This window comes from Phoxinus phoxinus, assembly GCF_949152265.1.
Source record: "Phoxinus phoxinus genome assembly, chromosome: 9".
Classification (NCBI taxonomy): Eukaryota; Metazoa; Chordata; class Actinopteri; order Cypriniformes; family Leuciscidae; genus Phoxinus; species Phoxinus phoxinus.
Window position 1 is genome coordinate 35,327,993 of NC_136884.1, and position 17,698 is coordinate 35,345,690.

Sequence of the window (17,698 nt, forward strand, 5' to 3'; positions counted from 1 at the left end):
TTTAGCATGATTGCAGCTAAAGACACATTATATATATTATAATTTTTGTCTGATTGCTCCACTGAGCAGATTTTTACCATGATTTTGTTGTTTGCGGGTGCGAGTTGGGTGCGAATATTCCAGTATAACATCCTTAAATTAAGATACATTTACATAAAAGCTAAAAAAAGTAAAATATCAAGACTTTTTTTTTTTTTTTTTAAATGTATCTTGAATTCAACTTTAATTTTCTAATTTTTACCTCACCAAATTTTGCTGATTTATGCTGAAAGAGATAATGCCAATCGGGTAAGATATAAATATTTTTAACCTCATTGGCATATTGTTGAACCTACGATCTACTTTCCACATTCTTCACCATCATGGCCCTGAACTGACTTGCCTTGAAGGCACTTTGAAAATATTTGAGACCAACTCTTTTCTGGAGACATCAAGGCCTTTCAGACGTGTTTTTCTTTGTTGCTAGCAGACAAAACACCTGGATGACTGGCCTTCCTCCCCGTCCCAGACACGCGCACCTCAAAACCTTTGTCTGGTTTCGCACATTCACACGTAACACATCCTAATAGCACTGCGCAGTGATTCTCAACAGTGTTTGTCATGTCGGCAATATTTTATTATGTATTGTCTTGATTTAAAAAGAAGCATTTCTCAAACAAATGTGCATGAATGTGCTCTCTTTCCCACTCGCTGACGCTGCGGTTCTCGCGCTGCCCATAGACGTTCAGAGGACGCTGTATGAACCCCGGCTTTTCTCCCGGCCTCCTGTCACTCGCTGACGCTGCGGTTCTCGCGCTGCCCATAGACGTTCAGAGGACGCTGTATGAACCCCGGCTTTTCTCCCGGCCTCCTGTCACTCGCTGACGCTGCGGTTCTCGCGCTGCCCATAGACGTTCAGAGGACGCTGTATGAACCCCGGCTTTTCTCCCGGCCTCCTGTCACTCGCTGACGCTGCGGTTCTCGCGCTGCCCATAGACGTTCAGAGGACGCTGTATAGGCCAGTGGAGTTAACATACGGGGGACAGCGGCATTGTTTTTACGGGGAAATCCCGCCGTGGTGCATTCGGCTAAGCCCGTTTGTGGAAAGCTCATTGATGTCCAGTGTAATGGAAATGGCATTGTTCAATGCAGACAGAAAGGCCTAAACCCAGCACAGGTCAGAAGCAGTGGTATGTCTGTTATTGTCCAAAGCCAAGGACAGAACACATGGTGAGATAAGAGCGTATAGAGGTCTGAGCTGCACCAAACACACACGCACTGGTTCTGGCCCTTCAACTCTCCCATGTATGTTATATGAGGGCACGGTGCTTTTTTAGGTGATTTTGTTTGTTGTGTGAGCGTACTGAATAGCGACTCCCCTCTGTGGGGATGGAGGGCAGATAAGTATTATTTTGGAACAGAATGATTTGTTCCCGGGTCTGATGGAAAACTTCCCTTAGAATAGATGAGGACTAAACTATATTTATTCCAGACTTTCCACATGTACAAATAAAGGCCCCTTGATGCATGTAGTGATTGACGAGCTGAATATTCTCAACTCGGATGAAAGGATCCTGAAGGGTCAACGGAGGAGCAAGAGGAAGTTCTTGGCATGGTGAAGGTTCAATCCATCGGGTTGTTGTTGACTTGAGGAGATGTAAGGGTGTGTGTGTGTGTGTGTGTGTTCGGCTTCCTGCTGCTCACACCCTTCCTCTGAGAAGTGGACATAATTCACCCTTCTCAGGAGAACATGTCCACAGCACAGTTTGCTGGATGTATTTTGGTTTTCGAAGAAATTTTTTATTTTTAATATTATTTGAAAGCTCTCAGATGTGATTATTCCTCGCTGCTAAAATATTCTCATCTTGTTTTCCGGTAAAAGAATCCTTACATTTTTTTTTTTGTTAAATTTATACTACATGAAATAAAACTATTTGCCTGCTGCATGTTGTAAGAAAAATAAAATGAATTATAAAAAAATATATATTATAATATTATATTATATTTTTATAGAGTTGAAAGCTCTCTGGTGTGAATATTCCTCACTGCTAAAATCAATATTTTCACCTGTTTTGCGGTAAAAACATATTTAAAATAAGATAAATGTGTATGTGTATATATATATATAATAGTTGGACAGTTTATCTTGAATTAAGAACATATTTCTTATCCGATTTTTCTTTATACCGTAAGCTGAACAAGATAAAAAAAATGTATGCAGTTAAAAAAACAAAATGAACTATATAAATAAATTTGATTGAATACTAATGTTTAGTGAGCGCACAATAACACACTGATGTGTATTGCTCTTTTTCAGATGGGGAGAGGAGAGCGACTACACTGGGAGAACACACAAATACTGGGTGAGAACTGATGTCCTCTGATATGATGATGTGAAGTTTTATCTTCTGTTCAGCAGAAGCTTTTATACATTTTTTGCACATTTTGAACCTCAGATTGGAGCAAATTAATGGGGGAAGAACTGGGGCGAGGACGGTTACTTCCGCATCGCTCGTGGGGTCAACGAGTGCGAGATCGAGGCGTTTGTGATCGGCGTGTGGGGCAGAGTCACCATGGAAGACATGCACAACCATCATCATCATCATCACGGACGGCGCAAGTAGAGATCTGGACATCTGCAGAGGGCTCTCTGTATGATTTAAACCAGTCAGTCAGGTCTTGTGCAGGTTTGTTAGAGTCTGATTTCCACCAAACCCCAGTGCCTTCTGAATATCTCTTTACACCACACGGTGTCCACTGCCCCCCTCTGTCCAGATACACATCTCCACTAACGTTTTGGTGACTAGTAGGAGGAATGTAAAACTCAAATTTGTGTATACGACAAATATTATTGGTGGAAACCGGCTTGTTACACTCCTCGACTGGACCTCAAATAACAGACAGCCACAGGTCTCAGACGCTCTCAGGACTCAGTATCCAAAGACACACTTCACAAGCACACACGCGCTCAGCATCATCATATAACTATCTCAAATGTCTAATGTAGTGATATTAGGATGAGTCTTATGTTTTTCCTTACCTTTGGGAAGCATCACACACTAAGGCAAGCACTCCATGCATCCTGCTAAAGGGATAGAGGGATGGAGGAACACCAGAATGGAGGAAGAAGAAGGTTTTTAGGACCAATAATTTATTCAAAAAAATTCCCTAGATTAGATTTATGACAGTTTTCTGCATTCCATTGAGATTAGGGTTGTTTAAATATTCCTTTTAAGTATTTTAAGTTGTAAAGAACCACTCGAGTCTATGTGTTCAAAATATGATTCTTTATAACACTTTCTTCACCATTCAAAACAACTGTTAGTCACTCTCAGTTTAGAATATAACTAGAAGCCACGGAATAAAAAAATAAAAAAAGGTAATTGCGACTTTTTTTCTCACACAATTTTTTACTATTTTCTCAGAATTGCGAGTCCATATCTCACAATTCAGAGTTTATCATTCACAATTGCAACTGTGAGAAATTAAGTCAGAAGTGTGTGGGTTATAACTTATTTATTTCTCGCAATTTTGAGTTTATATCTCACAACTGTGAGAAATATAGTCAGAATTGCGAGTTATAAATTTGCAATTATGAAAAAAAAATTATGAGAATAAAATGTAATAATTGTAAGATAAAAAGTCACACTTTACTTATTTATTATCACGTGGTGGAAACATCGTGGCCATGGATTAAGAATTTGTTCTCTTTTTAGTAAATTGTGAAAAAGAAAAAGAAATATATATTTTTTTCATGCTATTAGACCAAAAAATGACCACCAGTTACTGCAATTTTGAATGACCCTTTAATCCTCAAGAATTAAGTTGTCTGGAAGTGGGTTTGGTCATGAAACCTGGAGCTTATAGTGACCTCAAGGTCAAATATGCAAAGTTAAAAACAACCAATGGTTTATCGCCAAGAACTTTGGTTGAAACGATTACAATGTGTTGGCTATATTGCGCTGGAAAAATTATATATATATAAAATACCACAGATTCAGTGTGAGAATTGATCCTGCTCTGCCAAGTCTTAATTGTACTCTGTCAACTAAGATTGTACACAAACATTGACATAAACCTTATTTTTTTGTTCTTGTGTCTGTTTTGTTGAATTATTTAATTGACTACTATGACCATTACTATTTAAAGAAAAGAGAAAAATCTTAAATATAATTAAAATTACTGTAATAAAAATGAAATAGTGTGATAAATGGCACCTCCAGAAGAGAGTATCAGGATTTTTTTGTTTAAATGTCCTATGAATATGCTGATTACATACAGGAATATTCCAATAGCTGTGAATCTTGTAAAACTATAATTTGAAAAGTCTGAACCATAATATGCACCTTATGAAGACTTTAGGTTTATAAGCAATATTGATGCTTAATGCATTTTGCAAATAGTGATTGTATCTTACATAATCTGCTAACAGCCTACTTCTCAATAGAGAAATATACTGTAGGCCGTTTGATGATTGGCAAAAACAAACTATTTATCCAGATTATGGCTCTAAACCATGTGTGCACTCATGATCATATGTGGCATGATCAAATATCACACATTACGAGAAGAAAACACATACTGCTTTGTTCGAGTCTGAAGAGATGCCGAGAGCTTTCTCGAGAGACGTGCGATACTTGTCCATGCGAAGGGAGAAGTCTCGATAGCGCTTGTCCACGGCCGTGACCCATTTCTTGATCTCGGCGGCGTGGGAGTGGCCCTTATCGCAGAACCCATCCGCTAACTGTATCAGCAGCTTCACCCGCTCTTTGGTTTGCTGAGGACACAGGGACAGAATCAGCTTTAGGGAACTGCAGAGTTGTACCTTGGCTGTGATGTGGAAGTCCTCGTGCTCCTTCAGAAGCTCCTGTGTGTGGTGTATGCTGGAGCCCGTGGAGGTGTGTGTGGACAGATAAAACTCACCGGTGTCGTGGATCCACTCCAGAGCCTGGACAATGAGAAAGAAACACTTTAAAATGCTGAGTGTTAAAGTGTCATAAAATCACCCTGTTTTAGCACTGCTCATTCACACCCTGTTGACACCTGCTATTAAGATGCGTTTTGGTCGATTGATGCAAAGTGGACAAAGCTAAATACAGTGTAAACAGGGTCTGCCCACTGAAGCTAAGCAGGGCTGAGTCTGATTAGTACCTGGATGGGAGACCTCCTGAGAAAACCAGGTGTTAGTGAGGCCAGCAGGGGGCGCTCACCCTGTGGTCTGTGTGGGTCCTAACGCCCCAGTGTAGTGACGGGGACACTATACTGTCAAAGAGCGCCGTCCTTCGGATGAGACGTTAAACTGAGGTCCTGACTCTCTGTGGTCATTAAAAATCCCAGGATGTCCTTCGAAAAATAGTAGGCATCTTGGCCATATTTGCCCCTTGGCCTCTGTCTATCAAGTCCTCCTAATCATCCCCGTACACTGATTGGCTTCATCACTGTCTCCTCTCCACCAGTAAGCTGGTGTGTGGTGGGCATTCTGGCGCAATATGGCTGCCGTCGCATCATCCAAGTGGATGCTGGACATTGGTGGTGGTTGAGGAGATTCACCCTTCTATGTAAAGCACTTTGAGTGCCGAGAAAAGCGCTACACAAATGTAATGAATTATTATTATTATTAAAAAGTTGTGAGCTTGTCCTTTCTCGACCACTTTCAGACACTTTCAGTGGAAAACGCATTCGACTGGATAACTTTTGTAGTGTAAACGCTCATGTGGTCAAATGTCGTCTTCAGGCGTGTTTATTTGTACATTGCCTGAGCTTATTTCGTCCAATAGATCGAAAGATCTGGAAAAAAAAAAAACATACATTTGCCCGCCCATAGACCCTCCCCTCGAAGAAATCAGGACAGAAGTGTTTGAAAGTGGACAAAAGAGATGGTTTTAAACTCCAGGTGTAAACGGGTGTGAGTCTCCCTCGTCTACATGTGATCCGGTCCACCAAAGCGCATCTTAATACCAGCTGTAAACAGGGCCTCAGATTTGAAAAAGACTCATGAAATGGATATGGATGTGCAAAGCTGTGGATAACTGGGAGAGAAGAAGGTGGGAAGAGGGGAGATAACAACCACTAAAACACAGACCTACAACACACTCATTATACAGATAAATGAATATTTAAATGTGAACGGGGGAAAAACAAACAAACCGCAGTTTGATCTATTTTAAAAATGTAACCCTATGACAACAAACTCACAAAAATCGTATTATTAGAGACTACTAACAACTATCATGAACAAATCAAATGTGTTCTGATAAATTATTAGAAATCAGCATTATAATTTTCAGAGCTATTAGTCTATATGAAAAATGAGGAAGAAAAGGTCTAATAATATTTTCATTACGTTTACGAGCACTAGAAATCTGTGAACAAACGACACGCATTAGTTTAGCACACAAAGAATAAAGGCAGAGTTACTTTTTTGTCCATTCTTCTTTGAATTTTCGGTCTACATCATTGTCTTTCTGTGTATCAGAATAATTCAACGTGTCATCGCGTTCATGATCACGCCGTGTCCTTATTTGAACATATATATTTCATTTAAAGAATACATGATGAAATATGTACGCATACACGCTGCTGGTTCATGTTTGGAGCAGGAGAGTGTGTGAAATATGTCCAGAAAAAAGTGTTGATTAAATAGCTGTCAATCGGATTTCATCAAAAATATCTTCATTTGTGTTCCGAAGATGAACGAACGACATGAGGGTGAATAATTAATGACAGAGTTTTCATTTTGGGGTTAACTAACCCTTCAATATTGTGAAATATTACAATACCTTGAATTGGTTTTTACCTGAACTACTAGAATTAATTTTTATAAATGTAATTTATTCTGCTCAAGAAACATTTCTGATTATTATCAATGTTGAAATCAGTTGTGCTGCTTCGTATTATTGTAATACATTTTTTTTAGGATTCTTTGATGAATAGAAAGAACAGTATTTATTTCTATCTATCCTAGCGGAAAAAAAAAGCATTCATTTCTTTTTTTACAAAAAAAAATCTTTCTGACCCCAAACTTTTGAACGGTAGTGTAAAAATATGTGCATGATTATGAACTGTAATAAACAGGCCATTCCCATATATGTATTGTTCATGTGATTATCCAAGCAAACTCTTTGGCTCTATTGTACAAATGTACAAACTAAACACGCAAACTAAAAAAAAAAAAATAATTCTAAATTGTTTCGTTTTTTCAAACAAAAGTATCAAAATCAAAACATACCAAAAAGGGCAAAAAAAGAAACACACTTGTGCTGCTTTTTAAGTTTTTAAGGTTGTCAAGTTTCAATGCAATGAATTTCAATGTTTGATTATCATTTCCTTTATGCCCTGGTACTTGATGTATAATCAGGTCCTAAAGCAAAACTTTGTTTAAAATCACAGCATTCGCATGACTAAACCAGCAGTGGCATCTTTTATTTTTTACTAGCAGTTAACCAGGGTGTGTAATACCTTCAATCTTATTTTTCAGATTCAAAACAGAACAATCTATGTTTTTATGTAAATTACTTTGAAAAGTGATGACCAGTCTTAAAAAAAAAAAATAATGAGATGACTAACTTGTAAGAATAGTCTAAGCAGTACATATACACATATACAAACAGAAGATGAAGAAGGTAAATAATGAAAGTCTCAGTGCATGGGACCGAGTCAGTCTGTCAGTCTCAGGCTTGGGCCAAGAAGAAACGAATAATCAGACTGATCAGACATCAAAAGGAACAGATGGAGAAAGAGAGAGACATCAAACCTGTTTGGCACTGCGTTCAAACACCACATACTGCTGACACTGGTCCAGCCTCCTCTTCCTCACGGTCCAGAAGTGAAGGACCCGATTCTCCCTCTGCAGCAACTCATTCAGGATATCTGCAAAATCACACATCAACATTCTTAACCATGATGCAACACCAGCCCAGATCTCGAACCACTAGGGTACGTCACTTAAACCTTAGAGCTGCATGATTCTGGACAAATTGAGAATCACCATTTTTTGGTAAAAAAAAAAAAATCACAAAAATAGACATCGGTTTCAATGAATGATTCAATGATGAGTTACTTGTCTCATACTTGTTTCATTACTGCATGAAGGTAATTTATAATTTTTCATTATTTTAATTACAAAACTATACATTAAGTGGGTAATTCAAGCTTAAATTGCTCTGACGGTAGGAAAATCTATTATTAATATTATTATTATTTATGACTAAATGGCTTATTATTTGATCAAATATTTACATAATTTTCACATCAATAATTTGACTAAACGAATGCTAAATTGACAGCACTAAAGATCTCTATACCAGTGGATACACTTTACAGTGTGTGTGTGTGTGTGTGTGTGTGTGTGTGTGTGTGTGTGTGTGTGTGTGTGTGTGTGTGTGTGTGTGTGTGTGTGAGATGAAGGTAAAGGGACGATCCCCAGTGGAGTAACGAGTAAGTTGCCATCTCTGTACGGCGGAGGCCTGACCCATTTACTCTTCTCTTATCTGAGTCATTGTTAGCACATTCAGAACAGAAGAGGGCTGCATTCACAATGCACACTCTAAACTGGGCTAAACTGGGCCAAAGTGGGCCAGATGCTGAAACTCAGAGAGGGTGTAGCGCACAGATCGGCCACTAGATGGCGTAACAGCGCTATTTCAGAATCTATACTCGATCAACAAGCACTGTAGCTAAACCCCTATGGGGAAGACAGACTGTGTTTTGTCATGTCCCCAGAGAGACAGCAGAGGGAAGACTGGTAAATAAGAGGAGAACATGCGGAGAGCAGCATCTGTGGCCCTGTGCTTTGAAATGCTACAGAGACCATGTGTTTATTATAAGTCTCTCTGGAATACTTGATTCTGATTGGTCAGTTGTGGTATTCTAGTCAAATATTTTTGCATAATGTCCACACAACTGTGTAACTGCGTCCACCACTTAACTGTGTAGCCTTCTCTTTCTTACAAAATAAGCTAATTTACACCAAAATCAATATTTCCTGTCCATATGAATACATTTGGTACACACACAGCTGTGTAAGCAGGATAGTGTACAGTCTGACTGTATATGATCCTGGTACACTTTCTTTTGTAAACATTAAAGCCACCAAGAAATCAAAACTGACAATTCTTAATTTTTTTTTTTGTGGAATTCTGCAGTATTTGTTATGAATGATGCATCCGTGCACATATATTTTTTAAACTCATGTTCCTCATAATCTTTAATCGAAATAACTTGACTTGCAGCGACATCTCTTCTCTGATGACGTGTTTACAGGCGTGAGGGCGGGGCAACCTGTCACTCAAATGAGCAAACCACACCCATCCCGATGGACAAAGTCAAGTCCCGCCCTACATGCGTTCTTGTTCGAGAAGCCGTTTCACTCGGATACGCATCACAAAAGACTATCGCATAGTTTCATGCAGACTACATTAGTTAACGAACTAATAATAAACAATACTCCCACAGCACAACATTAACCTTAGCTAATGTTATTCTTGGCATTTATGAATACATTTTTAAGATCAAAAGTTGTGTCTTAGCATTAGTTAATGCACTGTGAACTAACATGAACATGAACTAATGTTTACAAATGTGAGACTGTTATAAAATGCTACTTTTATCCTTAATGTGACATTTCGGAGTCATTATCCGGAGCGTTTTGACGTAAAGCTGTGGGCAATGACTCACTTTTGACCTGCTGCTCCGGAGCTCTGACGTGACTCAGCATCCCCGGCATGCTGACACTGTTTCTGTGCATGTACTTCAGGAACACATCAGCATTACGCCTGGCCAAGGTGCACGCCTGAAACACAGAGGGCAACACAGAAGTTACACAAACACAGCCGATCTGCAGGGGTTTCAAAACTTAAATGTAAGAATTTTTAAGGCCAGCACAAATAAAAATTATTATCGAGCTGGGGTAATGTAGGTCAATGTTTATGGTAACATCCTAAACCATAAAATGACTGTAAAAACAATGATTTAAACAACTGTACTGTTCAAATAATAAAGTCCTATCAAATTATAAACCTCACATTTCAGCCTTTAAACCATTTTCTAAGAAAAGGGATATATCTATATACACACACACACTATATATATATATATATATATATATATATACACACACACACACACAGGTGAAACTAAAAATATATATATATTGTGCAAAAGTTCATTTATTTCAGTAATTCAACTTAAAAGGTGAAACTAATATATTATATAGACTCATTGCAAAGTGAGATATTTCAAGCCTTTATTTGTTATAATTTTGATGATTGTGGCTTACAGCTTATGAAAACCCCAAATTCAAAATGAGAATATTGTGAAAAGGTTTTCATAGCTTTCAATCAGTGTGTGTGTGTATATACATTTAAAATATATTACATAATTACTTATTATTCAACTTTTTTTTGTAAACACTATATGAAATAATATGAAAAGAAAATGGCATCGAAACTTTCCTCGCTGAAAGGCGTCAGTTTGCAGGTATGATATAAACATCATAAAGTAAACAGTCATAATTCAACAGTAGATCAAAACAATCACATGGCATAAATGTGGGCTATTCGGTGATTGCAAACCGCTAGGAAAGCGCAAGCCCGTAGAAAGAGCCACGGCGCATTAAAACTAAATTGAAGACATTTTAAGGACCTGCGGGGAACAGACATGTGTCCTCTGGGTTTGGATGTTACCTTGAGGAAGGCCTCTTTCTGCTCCAGGTGTTTGCTGATCATGGGTTTGAGTTTGTCGGCTCCTCCGCACCAGTCCTCCTCACGCTTGTACTCCTGCTCCAGACTCTCCAAAACACTGCATACCTACAGCACAGACACGAAGAAGATGAGCCTTCAACCGCCTGTTAAACTCACTACAATATGAATTATAAAAAGTCTTAATGTTGATCAATAGCCAAACAAAATGCACACTAGTATGTGTGACACGCCAGTCAGCCAAAACCTTCTACTGACCTGTTCGGAGGTCTTGTAAAAGGCCACAGAGGCGTTGACCAGCTTGAGCCGGTCTTCCATCTTCAGCATGAGCTGCTGCCAGTGGGACGCCACGTTCTCCGCGCAGTCGCGGATCATGTCCATGTCGTAGTGATTCGCCTGTAGCAGGGCCTCGGCTTTCTGCTGGACCTCTAGCGCGCTCTGATGGGTTTTCTGTGGGGAGGACAATGGATGCTAAGATTTAACTGATAGTTTATTATTCGTCCACAAAGTGCTGTTTTTAGACGGGTATTCAGCTCAGAATTGGAGTCTGATGGTCGGAGGAAATGAGATAGGCAGTCTTTGTGGCTTCAGGTTCCCAATAGCACTACAGTGACAGCGGATCTGATGTTATCCTGGTTCTTCATTAAAGGAGGGGAAGTAGAGAGCAGGAGCACATGAGGATCAGGCCATGTCTGGATCATCTATGAGCTCGAGATGCAGATAAACGGACAAATGAAGCATCAAGAAATACGTTTAGCCATTTGTAGTGCTTTGTTTCTTCTACACTTTCAAGTTCAAGGGGTTGATTTTACCATGCATTCATTTTTCAAATACCTTTTATATAGACTAGCTTTTTTCTCTTTTTTTTTACCGGTAAAAATATTATTACAATTTAAAATAACTTTTTTCTATGTGAATATATTTTAGAATGTAATTTATTTCTATGATGGCAAAGCTGAATTTTCAGCAGCATTACTCCTGTCTTCAGTGTCACATGATCCTTCAGAAATCATTCTAATATGCCGATTAGCTGAGTAAGAAATATTTATTACTATTATCAATGTTGTGCTGCTTAATATTTTTCTGGAAATCATAATTTGACTAATCTAAAGTTAAAAATAATAGCATTTTGGAACATTATAAATGTGTTTACTGTCCCTTTTAAATCACTTTAATGTGTCTTTGTTGCCTATCAGCATTCATTTATTTTTTAAAAATCTAATAAAATTCTTACTGACCCCAATCTTTTGATTGGTAGGGTACAGATTTTCGTTTCCAGAGCCAAACTTTCAATTTTAAACTATAAAAAAGTATTTTAAAAATTTAAAACTATAATACATTCAAACAAAGAATGAACATCTGTTCCTCATGTGCGGTGTACAGTCACATACAGTATTATATTATAATAACTTGTTCAAATGTTACTTAAAATATCAAAGAATTTCTTTATCATGCATCAATTTCCAAACACACCGTGATTTATAAAATTATTCAAAAACTGTGTAAATATAATTTAACTGTATTCAGGACACATAAATGCTAGGTATGAAGTTAGCGTTAGCAAGACAGTCAGCGGTTTAATTCAAGAAATGTATCAAATATTATTATTTGGACCACAGAATGCTGTTAAACAGAATACATAAACTGACTTGTGGTGGATTCACAGTTGATCATTGTTAGTATACAAGATAAAAAGTAGTAGTGTGAAAAGTGTGTTATGTTTGGCTTGGCCAAACAAACTTGGCTTTTTTCTTCCGTGGAAAACAAAAAGTAATGGCTGCTACTTCCCAAATAATAAATGAGGATCCAAAGTTTGGAGCAATGACAGAAATGTAATTTCTCTGTGAATTATCCCTTTAATTAAAACACATAGTGCACACACAGTCAGACGCTTGATCAAGTACACAGTGAACTCACGTCAATGGCGTCCCTCTCAAAGATCCGGAGCTGGAGGAAAAGCTCCAGCTTGATCTTCCTCTCCTGGAAGAGCTCCTCCATCTGAGCCTGAGCCTCATCCGGCTGCTGCAGGACGCTCTCGATGTGGTTGATGGAGCTGCTGTGAGGAGTCTTGTTGCTGGAGATGGCCGAGTCTCTGCAGGAAGAAGCACAGGTATATTTGTTCTAGTGTGTGCGCGCAAGTGATACAGGAAGAAACATTTACTTTTTACAATTATGTGTTTTGTGAAAATCAAAGCTGTAATAAAAATTGAATTATTGATTTAAGGAATGTTTGGAATTCTCAAGCCCAATCTGATGGAATTTGAGGAATTTTAGCTCCGTTTTCTCTATTTGTACCTTGTTTACACAAACACAATGCTTTTATTTGGACTTCCTGACTATTATCTCCTTCATTGGTTGATTGAGTGGGGTCAAAACAGGGAACCTTGGGAATCAGTAAGGATTGTTGAGAGCAGATTCATCATGAGTTTAATTCTGATTCATGTATCTGATTCGTTGAAAAGATGTTTTCACACATTAAAGGGATCGTTCACCCAAAAATGAGAATTCTGTCATCCTTTACTCTCCCTCAAGTTGTTCCAAACCGGAATGAGTATTTTTGTTCTGTTGAACGATGAATTCGAAGAATGTTGGTAATCAAACAGTTGACGGTAGTATTTTTGATCATACTATGGAAGTCAATGGCTACCGTCAGCTGTCTGGTTACCAACATTCTTCAAAATATCTTCTTTTGTGTTCAACAGAAGAGAGAAACTCAAACGGGTTTGGAACAACTTGAACTATCCCTTTAAGATTTTAAAATAATGTTGCAAATTTTCACCATTTGAGATGCTATTTTATCATCTAAACTAATTTGGTTTTATCCCATTACAGGCTGCTTTTGATCAAATATACAAAAAGCATACTGTACTGTAGCTCTCAAATCAGATCAAAAATGACTTGTTGTTACACTTCATGAATCAGGAGTTTTCAAATGGCAATTAAGATTGTAAATTATTGAGGCAAGTGTTTATTTTCTGTTGCATTTTCAATAATTTTGAGGGGTTTTATTATCTAATACTAATTTGATTCTTCTAAACTTAATTGAATGTAATTCTAAATTTTAAATTGATCTTTATCCCATGAAAAGCTGCTTTGGATGGAAATAAATAAAATGAATAGCTATCAATTTGGATAATATTTGTATATATATATATATTTTAGACGGACTGAGAAAATAAAGTGCCTGCAGATGCTGTGCGACACAATATAAAATGTTATAAAATGTGGGAATGGATTGAACGCCGTCGATCACCCTGCCTGTGAAAAAGGAGTAAATGGGGTTTGAACAGCAACATTTTGCTTCATTTTGTTGCTCTAACCTCTGAGGGATAGAAGTAAATGATCAGCAGAATACTGAACGTAAAACTCACAAAAATCGACAAATATTAGGGCCGGAAAGAGGATGTGACTTCAGGCTTGAAATTTAAATGTAATAAAACAAAAGGCCAGCACTAATGAGATTCTAAATTCATTAAAAATTGAAATGATATGGTCCTAAATGCATTATCTGCGAACGGGTGAGAGGATTACAAGCCCATTGGAAAGATAATATGTAAAATATGCAACATTATCCTCTTTTCATTAAAAAGGTTGATTATCAGGGACAGCTTTAGTAATAATTGTAGAAGAGGGTGAGGGGGGAAGAGAAAGAGGAAGCCACAGTTTCAAACGAGTCTGTGAGGGATAGAAGAAAGACAGAAGAGTCCTTTCATCCCGTCTCAAAGGATACAAGCGGGTTAACTCTGATTAAACTTTATTAAAAACAAATGGTGTAATAAAGTAAAATCACAGTTATCGGGGTAATAAAGGCCCTCGCTTTTAATTGACGCTCCAGTGCTGGATCTCTGCGGAAAGTCTGTTCCCATAGTGATGTGCTTTTATCATACAGCAAGGCTTGCGTGACTGAGCGGACTTGTTACGGAGTAACAGAATAATTAACGGTTTCAGGACCGATCCACAACCTCAACACAACCAGGGTTTCGAGATTAGACCAGGCTCAAATTATATGAAAGTGAGTGACTGAGTGCGATGCTGAGATCCTGATATCTCGTGTGAATGCGCAAGAGAGCTTGTGTACAGTGAGTGTGTGATGTCTCTGCGGTGTGGGCATTCTGTGTGTCGGTGTGAGCTGGGGACCTTTCTGTTTGTACCTCTGGGCTCTCGGGGTTTAAGTATTACCTCTGCATAATTAACTAGGTGGTTATGAAAGCAGAATTATGTAAGACACTAGAGGAAGAGAGAATAACAGAATGAGAACGAGAGAGAGAGAGAGATGGAGGGATAGCCATCCTCAAAATTCACATGTGTAGAGAGACTAATTTGCAAGCGGAGGAGGAGGAGGATCAAGCTACATGTCTTCATCTGCTCTCCTTTATAAAAAATAATAATAATAATAATAACAACTTTAGTCGTGGAAATGCAGTGTGAATGCTAAACTGACATGCTTTATTCATCAGCATAGGACTTAATTAGATTTCATTTCTTAATGATTGACAAACCAATTATTATTTGAAATGAAAATGTAGTAATTATTAATAATAGTTTTCATATATATATATAATGTGAAACAGAATTTGTGATAAATACAATATATATTTTATATATACAATTTAAAATGTAACTTATTTGATTGTTTTTACTTTTTTAATGTATGGAATTAATTCCCGGTAGATGTTTTTATCATCTTCCTTTTTGTGTAAAATAGTTAGACCCACTTCTTCACTGAATCATGTCTACCAGACTCATTTAATATGCATGTGACTTAAGATCATACTACGTAATGATCATAAATCACATGGGTTGCATTAACCATTCCTCAAGGCCTGAATATCTGTGCAGTCGGGTATTCAGAGTTGCACTGATGAAATGTGGCAGATCCGGACACGTGAGAGCGCTGAGAGACTTCTCTCTCCTTCTCCTGCTGAAGCGTCGAGCTTTCCTGAATCTCCGCCGCTGCAGGCCTTCCCACTCGCACATTATACATGTGACTGACCGTTAGCACTAACACTGGACATCACGCCAATCAATGCCACTCACAGCTGCACTAATAGTTACTCACAGTTACAGTAATGTAAAGATAGTGCTCCAAATGCAAAGTGGATGCTGGTGGAAGGGGCCAAATGAGTTCTTGACCATCCAAAGGTTTGTTTGAGTGAGCATGACTAATGTTTGCTTGAGTACGAACACAATACTGGTTACAAATCTGACTCACCTTAGCAATTCCATTAGGCCAGTTGCATAAACACAGCAATTATGATAAGCCTTAAGAACTAGTAGTTATTTAGGGGTAATCAGTCTTACGTTTCTGTATCAAATTAGAAAAATGTACGTTTTTATGTAAGCGACTTAAAAAAAAAAAAGTTATAAACAGTTTATGCAACTAGCCCATTAATGATTCTAGTGCTTAATCGGTCCTAAATATATATAAATATGCAAAACCACAAAAATACAACTTTTTGGTAATATTTTGTAATTTATTTTAAATTCAAGCACCATTATTATGCCAAAAATATGTCCTGAATGTGTATCTTTAATATTGACACCCATGTAAGTGCTTTAAACATCAAGAATAACTAAGATTAACTTGATGAATACTGAGTTGAGTATAAGAAAATGAGTGAATAATCGCTTTGAACGATTCAAAGAAAGAGTTATTAAACTGATTAAAACTATTAACTGCAAACATTATGAGCTCCCTAAAGTAGTTATTTGTTCATAAGTTACTCTGTTGTTTGTAGTAAGGAACAGTGACAAAAAGATGTGCTTTCTATTTATCGTCTGCATATTATTTGGTGGAATCCTCTATGTTTCAGACTTCAGAGGTACAACTCATTGGTGTGTGTGTGTGTAAGATTTCAAAAGATGACTTTCAGAATAATCAAACAAACCCCACCTCAATGGAATCGAACTTGTGTCCACACCAAACCATGAAAGCAATATAAAGAGCGGTTGCAGAGGAAGACATGAAAGGAAAGGACAGATGAGAAGATCGTGCACCTGAGTTGTTGAATAAGATCCTCTCCCTCTTTGATGACATTTACAGTGAACTGCAGTGTGGTCTGCTGTTGCTGGCCGAAACGCTTGATCAGGTCCTGAACGGCCTCCACCGACTCGGCGTATACGTCGTCCAACAATTCCTTTTGCAGCTCCTCCAGCCATGTCCACAGCTATGAGCAAAAACACATGCGTTAATCTCTTTTTTAGATAATACCTACAATAATAATAATATATATATCATTATTTGTGTTGCATATTTTGCTAAAATGTACACATTCACCTTGTGTAATGAATTTTTTTCCTTTCTGATCTGATATTGAATGTTAAAGGGGACCTATTACAAAGTCTTGATTTTGTTTTGGGGCTCTACTAGAACAGCTTTTCATGCTTGAATGTCACATATTCTCCATTGTTGCAGCTCCTCTCTTCCAGTCTGTCAGTAACACCCTGTTTAGTTCCTGTCTCTATGAAGCCCCTTCTTCTGAAAAGCACAATGTGCTCTGATTGGTCGGCTGGATCAGTGTGTTGTGATTAGTCAAGCTCTTCAAATGTGTTTGGGAAATGCCACGCCCCTTACCATAACCGCCAGTTTTAACACAGTACTTACTAAATCAACCAGGCCTCACTCCCTTATTTTATGTATGCCTTGGGCGGGAATTATTTAAATGAGGAATATTGTGAGGCGTTTCAGGGAGTTCGGAAACTTATATAGAGTTTCATTTGGAGTGACTTTGTGCTTTCTAACTTTGCAGACATTTTTTTTTATGCTCAAACAGCAACATTACACACTAAAGAAAGCTGAACATGTATTTTTAAAAAGCATAATAGGTCCTCTTTAATGTATCAAGTTCTTGTGCAAATCTGTAAAACTACATGCTTTCAGACTCTATTGAAATTAGCATAGCATATTAAATATGCAACAGTCATGGCACAAACATAAATATTATTCATTATTACAAATATATATATATATTATCTACATCCTTTTACTACACAAAAAAATAATAGTACCGTAGTCGCAAAAA

At 37.7% G+C, this 17,698-nt stretch overlaps 2 protein-coding genes across 2 annotated transcripts in view; one reads left to right on the plus strand and one right to left on the minus strand.

The window, feature by feature from the left end:
* The window catches only part of LOC307004553 (tubulointerstitial nephritis antigen-like), a gene marked incomplete at its 5' end in the record, with an annotated part of 28,042 nt that extends 23,582 nt beyond the window's left edge, over positions 1-4,460 (plus strand). Inside the window, 2 exons of the mRNA XM_079623870.1 lie at positions 2,297-2,342; positions 2,436-4,460. Coding sequence (XP_079479996.1) covers positions 2,297-2,342; positions 2,436-2,529 — 140 coding nt within the window. The 3' untranslated portion in view covers positions 2,530-4,460. The remainder of the gene's footprint in view (positions 1-2,296; positions 2,343-2,435) is intronic.
* LOC307004554 (triple functional domain protein-like) overlaps positions 1-17,698 on the minus strand; it is a gene marked incomplete at its 5' end in the record, with an annotated part of 47,880 nt that overhangs the window by 4,108 nt on the left and 26,074 nt on the right. Inside the window, 9 exon segments of the mRNA XM_079623871.1 lie at positions 3,020-3,064; positions 4,562-4,756; positions 4,805-4,927; positions 7,733-7,848; positions 9,655-9,769; positions 10,662-10,784; positions 10,935-11,126; positions 12,594-12,768; positions 16,674-16,843. Of these exon segments, the coding sequence (XP_079479997.1) occupies positions 3,032-3,064; positions 4,562-4,756; positions 4,805-4,927; positions 7,733-7,848; positions 9,655-9,769; positions 10,662-10,784; positions 10,935-11,126; positions 12,594-12,768; positions 16,674-16,843 (1,242 nt within the window). The 3' untranslated portion in view covers positions 3,020-3,031.